Genomic DNA, 13924 nt, shown 5'->3' with positions numbered 1-13924 from the left:
TATTAACCGTAACTAAATAAAATCACTCATCCTCGTATTCGTCGTCATCATCAATCTCAATTACTTCACTTGGATCATCCTCTATGACATCACTCTCATCGTCGCTGAAAACAGTGGTTATCTTTGCCCTTGCAGGTCTGCTTGAACGTTTTCTACTCTCCAACACTTCTGGCTTGTCTCCCAGTATTTCCAAGTCATCCAATTCATCCATGATACTTTGCTTTGGCTTGGATTTAGCCTTTTCAGACGGTTTACTGACCTCGAATATATCATCATCTGAATCAAAGATTGAACTAGTAACTGGTTTCGAAGGTTTTGAAGATTTCGATGTCTTTTCAGTCGATTTTGTCTTACTTGATGGTGAGAAGAATGAAAGGATGTCGTTTGGCTCCTTTTTCACAGTGACATCTTTTGGTGCAGGTGTCGATGAGTTAGATGGAGTGGTTGCTTTCTCTGCGCTTGTTGACTTTGGCTTTGCTTGTGTGGTTCGCACTTTCGAACCATTTAGAGCAACTTGTGCTTCACCTTCAAGTTTCACCTTCTTCACTGGATCGGCAGCATCAGATTTTGCAGCTTTTCTCTTTCTAGTAGTTTTCTTCTTGTTTCCACTACTTGATAAATGTTCCCTTTCTTCAGCATCTTTAGCCAAAAATGCTTCATATGCTGCCATAAATTCATCCAAGTCGTGATTCCACAAATCAACAGCAGATTTACCAATCAAAACTTCCAACTCTTTTTGCAAATTGGACTTTTCATTCAAAAGTCTGACGTATCGTTCATGAGTCAAAGACCAAATCGTCATTCCCAACAAGTAATCATATGATGAAAAGATTGTATCTGGTTTATGTTCACCTTCAACTCTATCTTCCGCCTCCTTCAAGTTCAATGCTGAGACATCACCTTCGTTTTCAATTTCCTCTTCAGAGTCATTTTCATCGATAAACACGTTGGATCCCTTTGATTCAACCGGCTTACCATCCTTGGTAAACTTTGTAAAATCATGTTTCTCAAGCAACTCAATTAGTTCTTTCTTCTTTTTATTGGCAACGGACAATTCCTTCTCAATAATCATCTTTACAAATCTTGCTTGTTCTGAAATCATCAACAATCTCCTTTGCAACATTTCAAGCATGTGGTTCTTTCTCTTTTCATAGTACTCCAAACGAACATAATAAAAGTCCTTCAAAATTTCAAACACATCATTGTACTTTTTAATTCTTCCATATGGATCAAAAGCAACCATATTACCCAAGCTTACCGAAGAAACCAATTTGAATTTTTCCAATAATCCAACCCTCAATGCCTTTTCCATTTCTGCATCACTCAACTTAACAATAAATCTGATGTTAGTTGTATGATGTTCTTCCATATCCTTAATCCAAGCTGGTGTCTTCTCGTTACCAAATCCTGCCAACAAAAACTCCTTGACAGTATTAGTCCATGTCTTGACAGGAATTTCTGTAATTTCAACTGTATTGTTATCGATTTGCTCAATTCTACCAGTAATTTTGTATTTCTGCTGTCCCATTGGTTCAATAACACCTTCCCATCCTTTATACCAAGGCGTCATTTCCTCCAATGGTTCATTATTCATAAGTCTCCTTATATTGGCAACTATATCCTTGGGATCAAAAGATGGGATATTAGTTGACCAACCAGTTCCAATACCTTCAGCTCCATTGACCAAAATCATAGGCAAAACTGGCAAATACCACTGTGGTTCAACCGTTTGCTCGTCATCTTGGACATAATTGTAAATTGGGTTATCTAAGGGATTAAAAATGGCTTTAGTGATATCATTCAATTCGGTGAAAATATATCTCGCAGCAGCGGCATCTTTACCACCAGTTGCTCTAGAACCGAAAGCACCATTTGGTTTCAAAATGTTGATATTGTTTGAACCAACAAAATTTTGTGCCAAACCAATGATTGTTTGAACTAAGGAAACTTCACCATGGTGGTATCCAGTGTTTTCACTCACGTATGCTGCCAATTGGGCTACTTTAATTTCGCTTTTCAAGTTTCTTTTGAAGCAACCAAACAAAACCTTTCTTTGACCTGGTTTCAATCCATCAAGCACGGAAGGGATAGATCTGATATTATCCGACATTGAAAACAAAATCAACTCCTTGTTTATGAATTCACTAATTGGAATCTCATTCAATTCAGGATCTAATTGATTACCAGGAACAAAGTTTTGCAACCATTCTTTTCTTTCATCAGCTTTCTTTTTGGAAAATGCTAAATCAATGTAATTACTGTCTTCACCTTGCAAAGCATGGAATCGTTTCAAGTGTCTATCCAAAGCTGTAAAATATTCTCGTGCTTCCATTGGGGTTGAAGTACCCAAACCCTTGTAGTATTTCTGAGTCCAGCGACAAGTTTGACCTTCACCTTCTCTCCAGGCTTCAAATTCAGGCATACTGTAAAATGGAATCACTTTTTTGGCACCACGACCCTTCACAGTCACCTTTACGATAGGAGTAATAAATTCAAGCAAAAACCCCGGGATGTCAAGCAAACCTGGAAATGAAGTTTCTAAAAAGTTGATAATTAATCCTTTGATATGCGAACCATCCTGATCTTGATCTGTCATTATCATAATATGTCCATACCTCAAGGATTTTATATTTTCCGCTGTGTATGCCTTCTTGTGCTGAAGACCTATGATTTGCTTCAATGCATTGATTTCGGCATTCTTTGCAATTTGATCCGCTGATGCTTCACGAACATTTAACAATTTACCTCTTAATGGGAAGCAACCATAGTAATCTCTCCCAATAACCGTGAGCCCAGCAACAGCCAAGTTCAAAGCAGACAAACCCTCTGTCAAGATCAACGTACATTTAGTTCCATCTTTGGTTCCAGCTTTATTTGCATCAACCAAATTGACTTGACCTTTGATTCGCAGCTTCCTACTTCCGTCAACTTTTTGCAATGCCTTATCTTCATTAGCGTTGGCAATATCACGAATCTTTTCAGCTATTCCGGTTTTCAATACACGGGCAATAAGGTTATCAGAGGCTACGAATTTTTCTTTACCTCCAAACTGAGACACCTTTGTTGTTAGTTGCTCCTTTGTTTGTGATGTGAATGCGGGATTTTCAATGAGACAGTTGATAAAGATGAACATGTTATCCCTCACCTCATTTGGCTTTATCATCAACTTCTTTTTACCCTTTTCCTTTTTTGACAAAGTTTCAACCAATTTAGATATAATTTGATCGGAAACGTACTTTACATGGGTACCACCTGCAGTTGTAGCTATAGAGTTCACAAAACTCACTTGGTTAAATGTACCATCACTCACTGCAAATGCAACTTCCCATCGATCATTAAACACTTCATGTACAATTGTAGTGAAATTTTTAGGAGCTCCTTCTCCTTCAGGCTCGGGTGATCTTTCTTTGATTGCTTTAACGTACATTTCAACATAACTTTTAAAACTGTTAACCGACAATCGTTTGTCATTGAGGTAGATGTTACAGTTCCTGACAGTTCCACAAAGATCGTACACTCTTCTTCTCAAAACAGATAACAAATCTTCATCCAAACTATCCATATCAAACTTACTCAAGTCAGGCTTGAATGTGATTTTCGTATATTCTTTCTTTGTTTTCAATGCGGTTATCTTTGGTTTACCAACCTTTGTCATATTGTCAGTCCAAGTTTGTTTATAAAGTTTACCAGTGTTCAAATCAGCCGTTTCAACTTCAAATTGAGTGGAAAAGATGTTACATAATTTGGCACCAAACCCATTTCTACCACCAGTAACCTTTTTCTGATCATCGTCATAATTCGAAGATGTCAACAAATTACCAAAAATCAACTCGGGAATGTACATTTTCTCCTTTGTGTGCATTTCCACGGGGATACCTTTACCGTCATTAAACACCTGGATGACGTTATTTTCAGGATCGATCCTCACTTTTATATTCTTCATTGAGGGGTCCCGAATTTTGTTATCAGCGGCATTCACCAAAATTTCATCAAAAATCTTGTAAAGACCAGGGACAATAGTAACTTCTTGAAATTTCATAGATTCAGATTCAGCATCAAAACACCACATTTCCATCTTCGTTTTCTCAACTGAACCAATATAGGTATCTGGTCTCTTTAAGATATGTTCCAATTGAGAAAGCTTTTGGTATGTTTCAGACGCATTAGAAGGTTTGCCAGTTGAAGTGGTTGACGCGTTGCTAGATGAATTTAAAGACGTGTCTGCGAGTGGCTGTTTCTTTTGCTTGCTCTTTGCCTTTCCTGTGCTAAATTCCTCATTATAGCTAGACCCTTCAGAGAGGTAGTCAGATTCGTCTGAACTTGCTGACATGTTGAGAGTTGTGTTGGTGTAGAGCCAGGGATGAAGAAAGAAAGAGAGAGAGAGATATTTAGTATGCATTTTTTTTGTTTACAGATCAAAATACGTAGACGCAAACACAAAATGAGTTTACGATTCATCTTTAGTGCACACGTTCTCAATCGGACTCAGACGAAGTACAAGGAGAGACTTTATGGAAAGGCCCGGTTAAGAGGACAGTTAACACAACATAACCTTTATACCCTCTTCTACCCTCTTTAACATATTGTTCGTGAATTGTTATGCAAAAATCCTATAAACTACCTACTACTCACTTACTCCTCTTCAACATATCTGCTTGAATTCTGTCAAATTCGTCATCATCAATGTCTTTAGAGCTTCTCTTCTTTCCCTTTTTCTTACCATACTTGGCCTCTAGGTTTGAGATCAAACCATCCAATCGGTTGTTTTGACGGCTCTTGATCAAACTAGCCAAATCCTGTGACTTCTCATTCTTCTTTTTCAATTGTTTCTCCAACTCTTCTGCCTCCTTGGCTTCTTTGGCCAATTTTTTCAACATGTTCTTCACTTTAGTTTTCCTACTCTTTGTATACTTTTCCCAAGACTTGGTTACCGACTTATCTACTTTTAAACGGGGGAGTTCATGTTCGATGATTTTGTATACACGCTCTTCTTCCGACTCTGTGAAATTTAAATGAGGAATAACTTCAAACAATTTCAAAAAATCACCTTCGTAGTAAATGAAGCTTGAAATAACATCCTCCTTTTCCTCTTCTGAGTTTTGGTACTTGACTCGATCCTCTTCAATCATCTCAACTGTAATTCTCTCATTCATGGATTGGAAATACTCTTTCCAATCAAACCCATCATCGTCTTCATAATCATCATTAAACTCCGATAACGAGCCCAACGTATCATATCGGTTCCGTTTCACTGGATCACTTAAAATGCTGTATGAGAATTGTATTTTAGTAAACAACTCCTCTTCTGAAGCTGCCTCTGGTTGATCTTCTTGATTTAATTGTTTGATTTTATCCGGGTGATGTTTTAAACATAGTTTTTTGTAGGTCTTTTTTATTAGTATTGGCGATGCATCTTTATCAACTCCTAATATTTCATAGGGATCTATGTCTGGAAATGGAATACCCATGACTGAGTGGCAAAATGTGTCTGATGTAGAGAGTCCTTTCGTGTGATGATGGATTTTCAAAACAAATTTTCGATTTGAGAGAGTGACGCGACTAAAAAGAATAAGACAGAGAATAAGTGGTTATCTCTTCACTGCAAAACAGGTACATTTCTTCCTAGATATATCTGATCAATACAAAAACTTCATATAATTTTACAAATACAAAAAATGTAACTAAAGCCCCTCATCACTTAAGTTGTTCCTTCAAACGTTCAATCTCTCTGTAAGCTCTCTCCAACTCTTGTTTCAACTTCTCATTCGATGCACTCAACTCAGAAACTGCTTGCTCAGTTAATAACTTTTCCAAGGTCCATTTCTCAATATTGTTATTCTCATTCTCCTTCAATCTCTTGATGTACTCCACTGCTCTTTGCAAAATTTGTGTCTTGTTTGTGTCTCTGGTGGGGATTAATTCAGCCAACTCTTTAATACCAACATTGATAGCCTCCCTTCTACGTCTTTCTACTTCTTTGTGATTATCCTTTCTTTGCTTATGCCATTCTTCAGAACCATGTTGAGGCTTGGTTGCACCAGCTTGCGAATAATCACTACCAGGGCTACCTGGGTGATGCTCTAGAGGAGAGCCGTGAGCTGACGCATGATTGGCTTCTGGAGATTGGTGCGGGGCAGGTTGTGCTTGGTGCTGATCATTCTTTTGTTTGAGTAGGTTTTGATGATAGGCCTGTTGCTGTTGTTGGTGTTGTTGCGCTTGGTCTTGCTGTTCTTGTTGTTCCTTCAGGTGGTCACCAATAGAAGCAGCGGCATTTGCAACAGCATTGAGAGCAGTTTCTTCACTTTCCTCAGCTTTAACTTGTTTTTCACCCAGCTTACTCTCGGATTCCTCAACAGCATCACCTTTGGCATTTCCTTTATGATGAGCCATCAATTCGGAATCAATAGCCATCTCATCACCATGCTTTGCTTGCTTTCTTCCTTCCTCATGTTCAGGTTCTAATGATCTTTTTGACATTGTTGGTCTGCATATACGGTTGTTAGTAATCATGTGCTCACAGTACACACACGGGTGCAAAAATAGCTTTTGTTGGCTCACGTGGTAAACTAACAAATTGCTTAAGATTTCCTCCAGTCCCAGGTGTCACTCACACCATTGAATGATCAGTGAAGTCAGTCAAAGCTAATCGATATACATACCTGTGTTTCAAGAAGGTCCTTGTGTATTACTATGTTTCAGTTGTACTTTTTGAAAGTGGTAGTTACCTATTGAGAAGTCATACGTTTATCACGTTTTTTTCCTCGTTTCCTTTTGTTCTGTTGATGATGATTTGTTTACAGTTCAAAATTGAGCTAATTTACACGACCATTTTTTTATTCTTGAGCTTAAACTAATCTAAAAAAGACAACTTATTGCGAGACTCCCTCAACTGAGCTTACTCAACCTGCTGCTCATACATAGTGTCACCTGAGACACTTCGGGACTCGGTGATTGATCTCCGAACAGTTTCATGCAACAGCTAAAGATTAATCCGATATATTTTCGTCGCTAGCGAGTTTTTCCGAAAAAGGTCGTGTACGAATAGCAAGGCTTAACCAAATATGCACTTACAGGGAAGCCGTCTAAGCGCATATTTCAAGGTGGTTATGCGTTTAGACAATCTCGGATTTTAATTTCCAGCCAATCAGTATGCAGATTACACAAAAAGTGTGTTCATAGAATCAGGTCATATTCGGAGTTTTCGATTGACAGCCATGCGAAAAGATATATATACTAAAGACAAAGGAAAAACGTTTACAAATCGGATCACTGCCAGCCTTGAGTTTGAGAAATGACACCGGTTTATTGGATTATATATAGATACGAGTTGAGCTCTCATTCTTCTCAGAGATTCTCACATCATCAAATATCAAAACTACAAACTTAAAAACTACACAGGAAAATGTCTGAAATTACTTTAGGAAGATACCTTTTTGAAAGATTACATCAATTACATGTTGACACCGTCTTTGGTGTACCAGGTGATTTCAATTTATCACTTTTGGATAAGATTTATGAAATCGATGGTATGAGATGGGCAGGAAATGCTAATGAATTGAATGCAGGTTATGCAGCTGATGGTTATTCCAGAGTTAAGGGAATGGGTGCCATTGTCTCCACTTTTGGTGTTGGTGAATTGTCCTTGACTAATGCTATTGCCGGTTCATTTGCCGAACATTGTGCTATTTTGAATGTCGTTGGTGTTCCATCAGTTAATGCTCAAGCAAAACAATTGTTGTTGCATCATACTTTGGGTAATGGTGACTTTACTGTTTTCCACAGAATGTTTAAAAACATTAGTCACTCAAGTGCATTCATTTCTGATATCAATAGTGCTCCAAATGAAATTGACAGATGTATTAGAGATGCATATGTTTATCAAAGACCAGTTTATGTTGGTTTGCCATCCAATTTGGTTGACTTGATGGTTCCAAGTTCATTGTTGGAAACTCCAATTGACTTGTCATTGAAACCAAATGACCAAGATGCACAAGAAGAAGTTATTGAAACAGTTGAAAGACTCATAAAGGAAGCCCAGAACCCAGTTATTCTTGTTGACGCTTGTGCTTCAAGACATTCATGTAAGCCAGAAGTTGCTAAATTAGTTGACGTAACTCAATTCCCAGTATTTACTACACCTATGGGTAAGTCTGGTATCAATGAATCGCATCCTAGATTTGGTGGTGTTTATGTTGGTTCATTATCTCGTCCAGATGTCAAGGAGGCAGTTGAAAGTGCTGATTTGATTTTATCAATTGGTGCTTTGTTGTCAGACTTCAATACCGGTTCATTCTCCTACGGATACAAGACAAAGAATGTTGTTGAATTCCATTCAGATTACACCAAGATTAGACAAGCTACTTTCCCAGGTGTTCAAATGAAGGAAGCTTTGCAAAAATTGTTACAAACAGTTGCATCTTCAGTCAACCCATCATACACACCAGCTCCAGTACCACAACAAAAGTTGATCAACTCCCCAGCTCCAGCATCCACTCCATTAACTCAAGAATACTTGTGGACCAAGGTCAGCTCTTGGTTTAGAGAGGGTGATATCATTGTCACCGAAACTGGTACATCAGCTTTTGGTATTGTTCAATCTCGTTTCCCAAATAACACCATTGGTATTTCACAAGTGCTTTGGGGATCTATTGGTTACACAGTTGGTGCTACTTGTGGTGCAGCTATGGCTGGTCAAGAAATTGATCCAAATAGAAGAGTCATTTTGTTTGTTGGTGATGGTTCATTACAATTGACTGTTCAAGAAATCTCCACCATGTGTAGATGGAACTGTAACAACACCTACTTGTTTGTCTTGAACAATGATGGATATACGATTGAAAGATTGATTCATGGGGAAAATGCCACCTATAATGATATCCAACCTTGGAACAATTTACAACTTTTGCCTTTGTTTAATGCTAAGGATTACGAGACCAAAACGGTCAGTACTGTTGGTGAATTGAACGATTTGTTCCAAGACAAGACATTTGCTACACCTGATAAGATTAGAATGGTTGAAGTGATGTTGGCAAGAATGGATGCACCTGCTAATTTGGTTGCTCAAGCTAAGTTGTCAGAGAAAACCAATGCTGAAGCTAATTAGGAAAACTTAATAGAGAAATTTTAATAGAGAAATTTTAATAGAGCTTGAAGAAAATGAAGAATGTAATCGGTCTTTTCCGTAAACCAACAGGAACAGAGTCCATCAGCGGAATAGGAAAAGTCACAACAAAGGAGAAAAAAACGCTTGGAGAGAGACTAATGATATAGATGAGCACTTGAATCCCCTCTAATCCCAACACAATTTAGCCAGAAGAGGGGAGCACCATTTAAGGTTGCAACTTCATTCACATGCAACAAGGCAAAAAAGTTTAACTCCACGTCATAGACATTCGCAATTTTTTCGGATGCATTTCGTCTGTACGACCGGGGCCGCTGTTTTTGCTAAACCGTAAGTCCAGACTTAAACATGAAGCACAAAAGGAGAGGGGAATGTCTATTGCGCGTTGCTGAATCGGGCGCTATATTGTTATTCATGTTATTTTCCGTTTTTGCAACTTTCTTGCGCGGGCCGCATGGCCAATACCTAATCTCGCATATATGAGGTGTATTTTTGTGTCAGTTAAGTATTATGTACTTCGGACATCGCCGTGAGTTACAAGAAATTAATAAAGGCATTTTAAACCTTTTTTTTTTTTTTGCAACTTTTGTGTAACCGCTTTGGCTGTCTTTGATAAAGTTGAGGTTTGGTCCAATCAGGTATGGAGTACGGTAGTACAAAATGTATCTGCAAGCACGATAGAAAACATGCGATGCTCTTCACTAGATGAGTACATCCAAAGCCACTGTCTGCTAGATAAGAGAACATCATGATAGGCAGGATGGGATGACAAGAATTAACGGTCTTTTCCACTTAGTCTGCTTTTCCGACTAAAGGAAAAAATACGTTTGCTCAAAAGGAAATAAACTTTCATTGTTTCTGATGAAGAAGTGGTGTTTTCAGTACAGCGGTTATATATTTTAGGTACCAAAGATGACCCCAAAAGTCCACTTCAAGCTGATTTTAGTGCGGAATGAATGTCTACTCCTCTTCTTCTTGCTATAGATCAACGTTCACACCCCTCATTTTACGTTGTAACTGTTCGCCCCCCTCTTTGGCCACTTTTTACCTTAATAGGTTGCCAAATTTTGACTTCCTTCGCCATGGCTTAGACTCATAACCTTTTGTCTTTGTTAATTACATAATTCCACTCCTAAAAGTTTTACCCGTAGTTTGTGTTATCTCATTTTAATTGATTGTTCATATCTCTGATAAGGCTTTCTCCGCCAAGTTTGAAAAAAAAAAATAAATTGCTTCTCCAAATTTCGTAACAAAAGTTAGAGATAAAGCACAAATAAAAACAGTCCCTTTAAAGTTATTGTATTAAATTGATAGAAAGAGTTAGTTGATTTATGATCAGTTTGACTCAGATCATTATTTAACTTGCAGGCTTTTTCTTGTTATCTTTAATTTTCCCTTTTAATTTATTTTTCTTCATTGCCTTTAAGGATCAAAGTTCGGTTAGATCCTCAACACAAAGAAGATAAGAAACAATCGATCACTAACAGTCTTTTTGAAGCGGGATCTTAAATTTGGATTATAAATAGAGAACAATCAGTCCTGTTCCAGTTGCCATTAAAGGGGAGTTTTAATCATTTTTATTTTTTCAAGTCATCATTTCGCAACTATAAAGGAGTTTAAAGTTTAAACTTCCTCAGCTAGACAAATACAGTTCTGCTAAACATGATTGACTTTACAAGAACATTGAAACGGATTTTCCGCAAATGGACAACCAAAGATGGAATACTTGGTGACTATGACTACAAATACTTGTTTACTCCAGATATACCATTCATATCAAAGGAAGCTAAAGTACAACCCTTTTTTGGTTTGAATTCAGATATGCCTCTACTTTTAGGAGCTATACTAGGATTACAACATTCATTAGCTATGATGGCAGGTTTGGTTGTGCCCCCTGTTTTGATTAGTACTGCTGCAAACTTACCCACAGAAACTCAAGAGTACTTGGTCAGTACATCATTGATTGTGTCGGGTCTTTTATCAATAATTCAAATTACTCGTTTCCATATTTACGGTACCCCATATCATTTAGGTACTGGTTTGTTGTCGGTGGTAGGACCTTCATTTGCTACTATTACCGTTACGTCAAGTGCATTCCCAATGATGTATGCTAATGGTGTGTGCCCCACTGCAGCTGATGGAACTAAACTAGCTTGTCCTGATGGGTACGGTATGATTTTGGCAACAGGTATTGTTTGCGCCTTGTTGGAGATTTTGATGTCATTCTTACCCGCTAGGATCCTTCAAAAGATTTTTCCTCCATTAGTTACTGGGCCTGTTGTTATGTTGATTGGTATTCATTTAGTCGAGACCGGTTTGGAAGATTGGGTTGGTGGATCTGGTTGTGTTGAAGAAACTTGTACAATGGGAAAATTCTCAAAGCCTTGGGGTTCAGCTAATTTTGTTGGGTTAGGATTTCTTGTTTATGTTTCCATCATCTTGGCGGAGAAATTCGGATCACCAATTATGAAGAGTTGTGCAGTGATTTTGGGATTGCTTATTGGTTGTATCGTTGCTGCCGCATGTGGATATTTTGATTCGAGTCAAGTTGATGCTGCTAAAGCTGCTAGTTTTATTTGGGTCAAGACTTTTAAATTAAAGGTATATGGTCCAATTGTCTTGCCGTTCTTGGCAGTCTACTTGGTGTTGATGATGGAAGCGATTGGTGACATCACTGCCACTTCAGATGTTTCTCGTTTAGAAGTTGAAGGTGAGCTTTATGAATCAAGAATCCAAGGTGGATTGTTAGCAGATGGGTGCAATGGAATATTAGCTGGTCTAATGACAGTCACTCCAATGTCGGTATTTGCTCAAAACAATGGTGTTATTGCCATCACTAAATGTGCAAACAAAGTTGTCGGATACTGGTGTGTGTTTTTCCTATTAGTTATGGGAATCTTTAGTAAATTCGCTGGTGCTATTATATCAATCCCCAAACCAGTGTTTGGAGGTATGACTTCATTCTTGTTTTGTTCGGTGGCTGTTTCTGGTATCAAGATTATTTCAGGAACTGAGTTTACAAGAAGAGACAGGTTTATCTTGACGGCAGCATTGGTGCCTGGTTTAGGTTCAACATTGGTTTCAGATTGGTTTAGTCATGTCTTCACTTACTCAGGTGATAACAATGCCTTAACTGGATTTTTCGATGCCATTGTTTTGGTAATGGAAACTGGTTTTGCCATTACTGGATTCATTGGAGTCATATTGAATTTGGTTTTGCCTCAAGTCGAAGATGATGTTGAAGAAATTAATGAGTTGATTTTGGAAACCGTTGGCTCTGCTGATGAGCACGCTAGGGAAGAGTTTGCTAGAAAAGAAGGAATTACACTTGACCAATTAAAGAGTCAGTTATCAAATCCACATGCTCAGAATACTAATAGTATAGGGTCTTCGGATGGTGTACCTGATTTGCCATATCCAAGTCAGAAATAGAAAGTGTTTTCCACGTATTTATGTACTATTAGAGTCAGTAAGTTTTATTATTGCTTATGATTATGAGATAGTTTGTAAGTGCTGTAGGTTTCCCTTATACACGTCTGAATGATTATCTTCTATTCTATTTGCAATTCAACCGAGGTCAAAAAAAAATAAAACAGAAAAAATTTGCAACCGATCTGTGTAACTGCATAATCTGAAATGGCCTAAGCGCCAGATTTAACCGAACGGAAAAAGAAACAAAAAAAAAAAGAACACAACAAAATCAACAAAAAAATCCAACCCCAGCTCAACAACTAATCCACAAGTTTTATATATCTCCTAACCACACAGGGAGAACAGGACGTAATAGGTAGATTATCCAACCCGCAAGCTCAGAGCTTTATTAACAAACAAATTTTCAATCAGTTGCTACCTATAGAATGAGTTTGCTCGCAATTTCAGCAATGTCACCCCCACACAAACCAAGAACAACCCAAACTCTTCCATTACATTTACTTCTTCAACTAAACCACCTTTTAAAAAAATCAATATTCAATAGGAAATTCTATCAAGAAATCAATGACAAAGTTTTAAGCAAAACTTCAACGGTTGATCAAAACTTGTACTTTATTTGTTATTTCTCATTATTAGTTTCATCAATCCTTAATAACAAGTATCAAATTCGTGATTTTTTACGTCGTCAACAATACAACTTACTACAATTAATCAAAGCCGGAGCTAATAAAGTAAACATAAACACTTCCAATATAAAAACTTTCAACCAACCCAAACCAGAACCAACTCCAGAATCACAACAAAAACCATCAAGCTTGGCCTACCATTTGAAAAAGATTAATCTGTACTTAGCTGATGTCAGAATTTTCAATAGATTAACTGATTCAATCAAATATATGCCATGGCTAATTGACGAATACCATTCATGGCGTAATCCTAGTGCCTCAACACCCAAATTTGATCGATTCATCAATATGCTTCAAGCGTTAAACTGTATTGTGTTGGAATTGTTTGAAAATGCCGGTTGGTTGACCGATCATGATTGGGTAGGAACTGGTGATAATAACTATTGGTGTATTGAAACTTACATCTGGTGTTGTCGTGTTTGGGGTGCTTATTTAGTAATTGAAATTGCTGAAATGTTGAGAAGAACACCCGTTAGTAAATGGGGAAATAGAACTTGGCAAATTTCCTTATTCAAGAATGCTATTCAATTACCATTGGTTTTGCATTGGTGTTTGAGAGATGGATGTTTGACTCCATTTTGGGTCGGACTTTGTGGTTCTGGTGCATCTTGGTGGAACTTTAAAGATATGTGGCTGTCGATTGATTTGTCATAGAGAGTATAGACAGATGTAATTTTATTTATTA

The 13924-nt window shown here is 37.7% G+C and overlaps 6 protein-coding genes across 6 annotated transcripts; 3 read left to right on the top strand and 3 right to left on the bottom strand. All coding sequences in view use genetic code 12, as the record gives it.

Annotated features, from left to right (window-relative positions):
* Positions 1-22: 22 nt before the first annotated feature.
* TOP2 (DNA topoisomerase 2) lies at positions 23-4330 on the bottom strand (the record flags this gene model as incomplete). Its single annotated transcript, XM_067690810.1, has 1 exon — positions 23-4330. One exon carries the CDS (start codon positions 4328-4330, stop codon positions 23-25), a length of 4308 nt encoding a protein of 1435 aa, XP_067549237.1.
* A 298-nt stretch (positions 4331-4628) lies between these two features.
* On the bottom strand, positions 4629-5468 carry I9W82_002000 (uncharacterized protein; the record flags this gene model as incomplete). The annotated part of the gene is made up of 1 exon (XM_067690809.1): positions 4629-5468. One exon carries the CDS (start codon positions 5466-5468, stop codon positions 4629-4631), a length of 840 nt encoding a protein of 279 aa, XP_067549236.1.
* A 226-nt stretch (positions 5469-5694) lies between these two features.
* On the bottom strand, positions 5695-6477 carry CBF1 (Cbf1p; the record flags this gene model as incomplete). Its single annotated transcript, XM_067690805.1, has 1 exon — positions 5695-6477. One exon carries the CDS (start codon positions 6475-6477, stop codon positions 5695-5697), a length of 783 nt encoding a protein of 260 aa, XP_067549235.1.
* A 925-nt stretch (positions 6478-7402) lies between these two features.
* PDC11 (indolepyruvate decarboxylase 1) lies at positions 7403-9103 on the top strand (the record flags this gene model as incomplete). Its single annotated transcript, XM_067690804.1, has 1 exon — positions 7403-9103. One exon carries the CDS (start codon positions 7403-7405, stop codon positions 9101-9103), a length of 1701 nt encoding a protein of 566 aa, XP_067549234.1.
* A 1680-nt stretch (positions 9104-10783) lies between these two features.
* Positions 10784-12553, top strand: XUT1 (Xut1p; the record flags this gene model as incomplete). Its single annotated transcript, XM_067690803.1, has 1 exon — positions 10784-12553. One exon carries the CDS (start codon positions 10784-10786, stop codon positions 12551-12553), a length of 1770 nt encoding a protein of 589 aa, XP_067549233.1.
* A 425-nt stretch (positions 12554-12978) lies between these two features.
* Positions 12979-13893, top strand: CSO99 (Cso99p; the record flags this gene model as incomplete). The annotated part of the gene is made up of 1 exon (XM_067690802.1): positions 12979-13893. One exon carries the CDS (start codon positions 12979-12981, stop codon positions 13891-13893), a length of 915 nt encoding a protein of 304 aa, XP_067549232.1.
* Positions 13894-13924: the final 31 nt, after the last annotated feature.

The sequence above is a fragment of the Candida metapsilosis genome (genome assembly GCF_017655625.1).
Source record: "Candida metapsilosis strain BP57 chromosome Unknown scaffold2, whole genome shotgun sequence".
Taxonomy (NCBI): domain Eukaryota; kingdom Fungi; phylum Ascomycota; class Pichiomycetes; order Serinales; family Debaryomycetaceae; genus Lodderomyces; species Lodderomyces metapsilosis.
The sequence above is the reverse complement of the archived record's forward strand: the minus strand, read 5'-3'. Positions and strand labels throughout refer to the sequence as shown.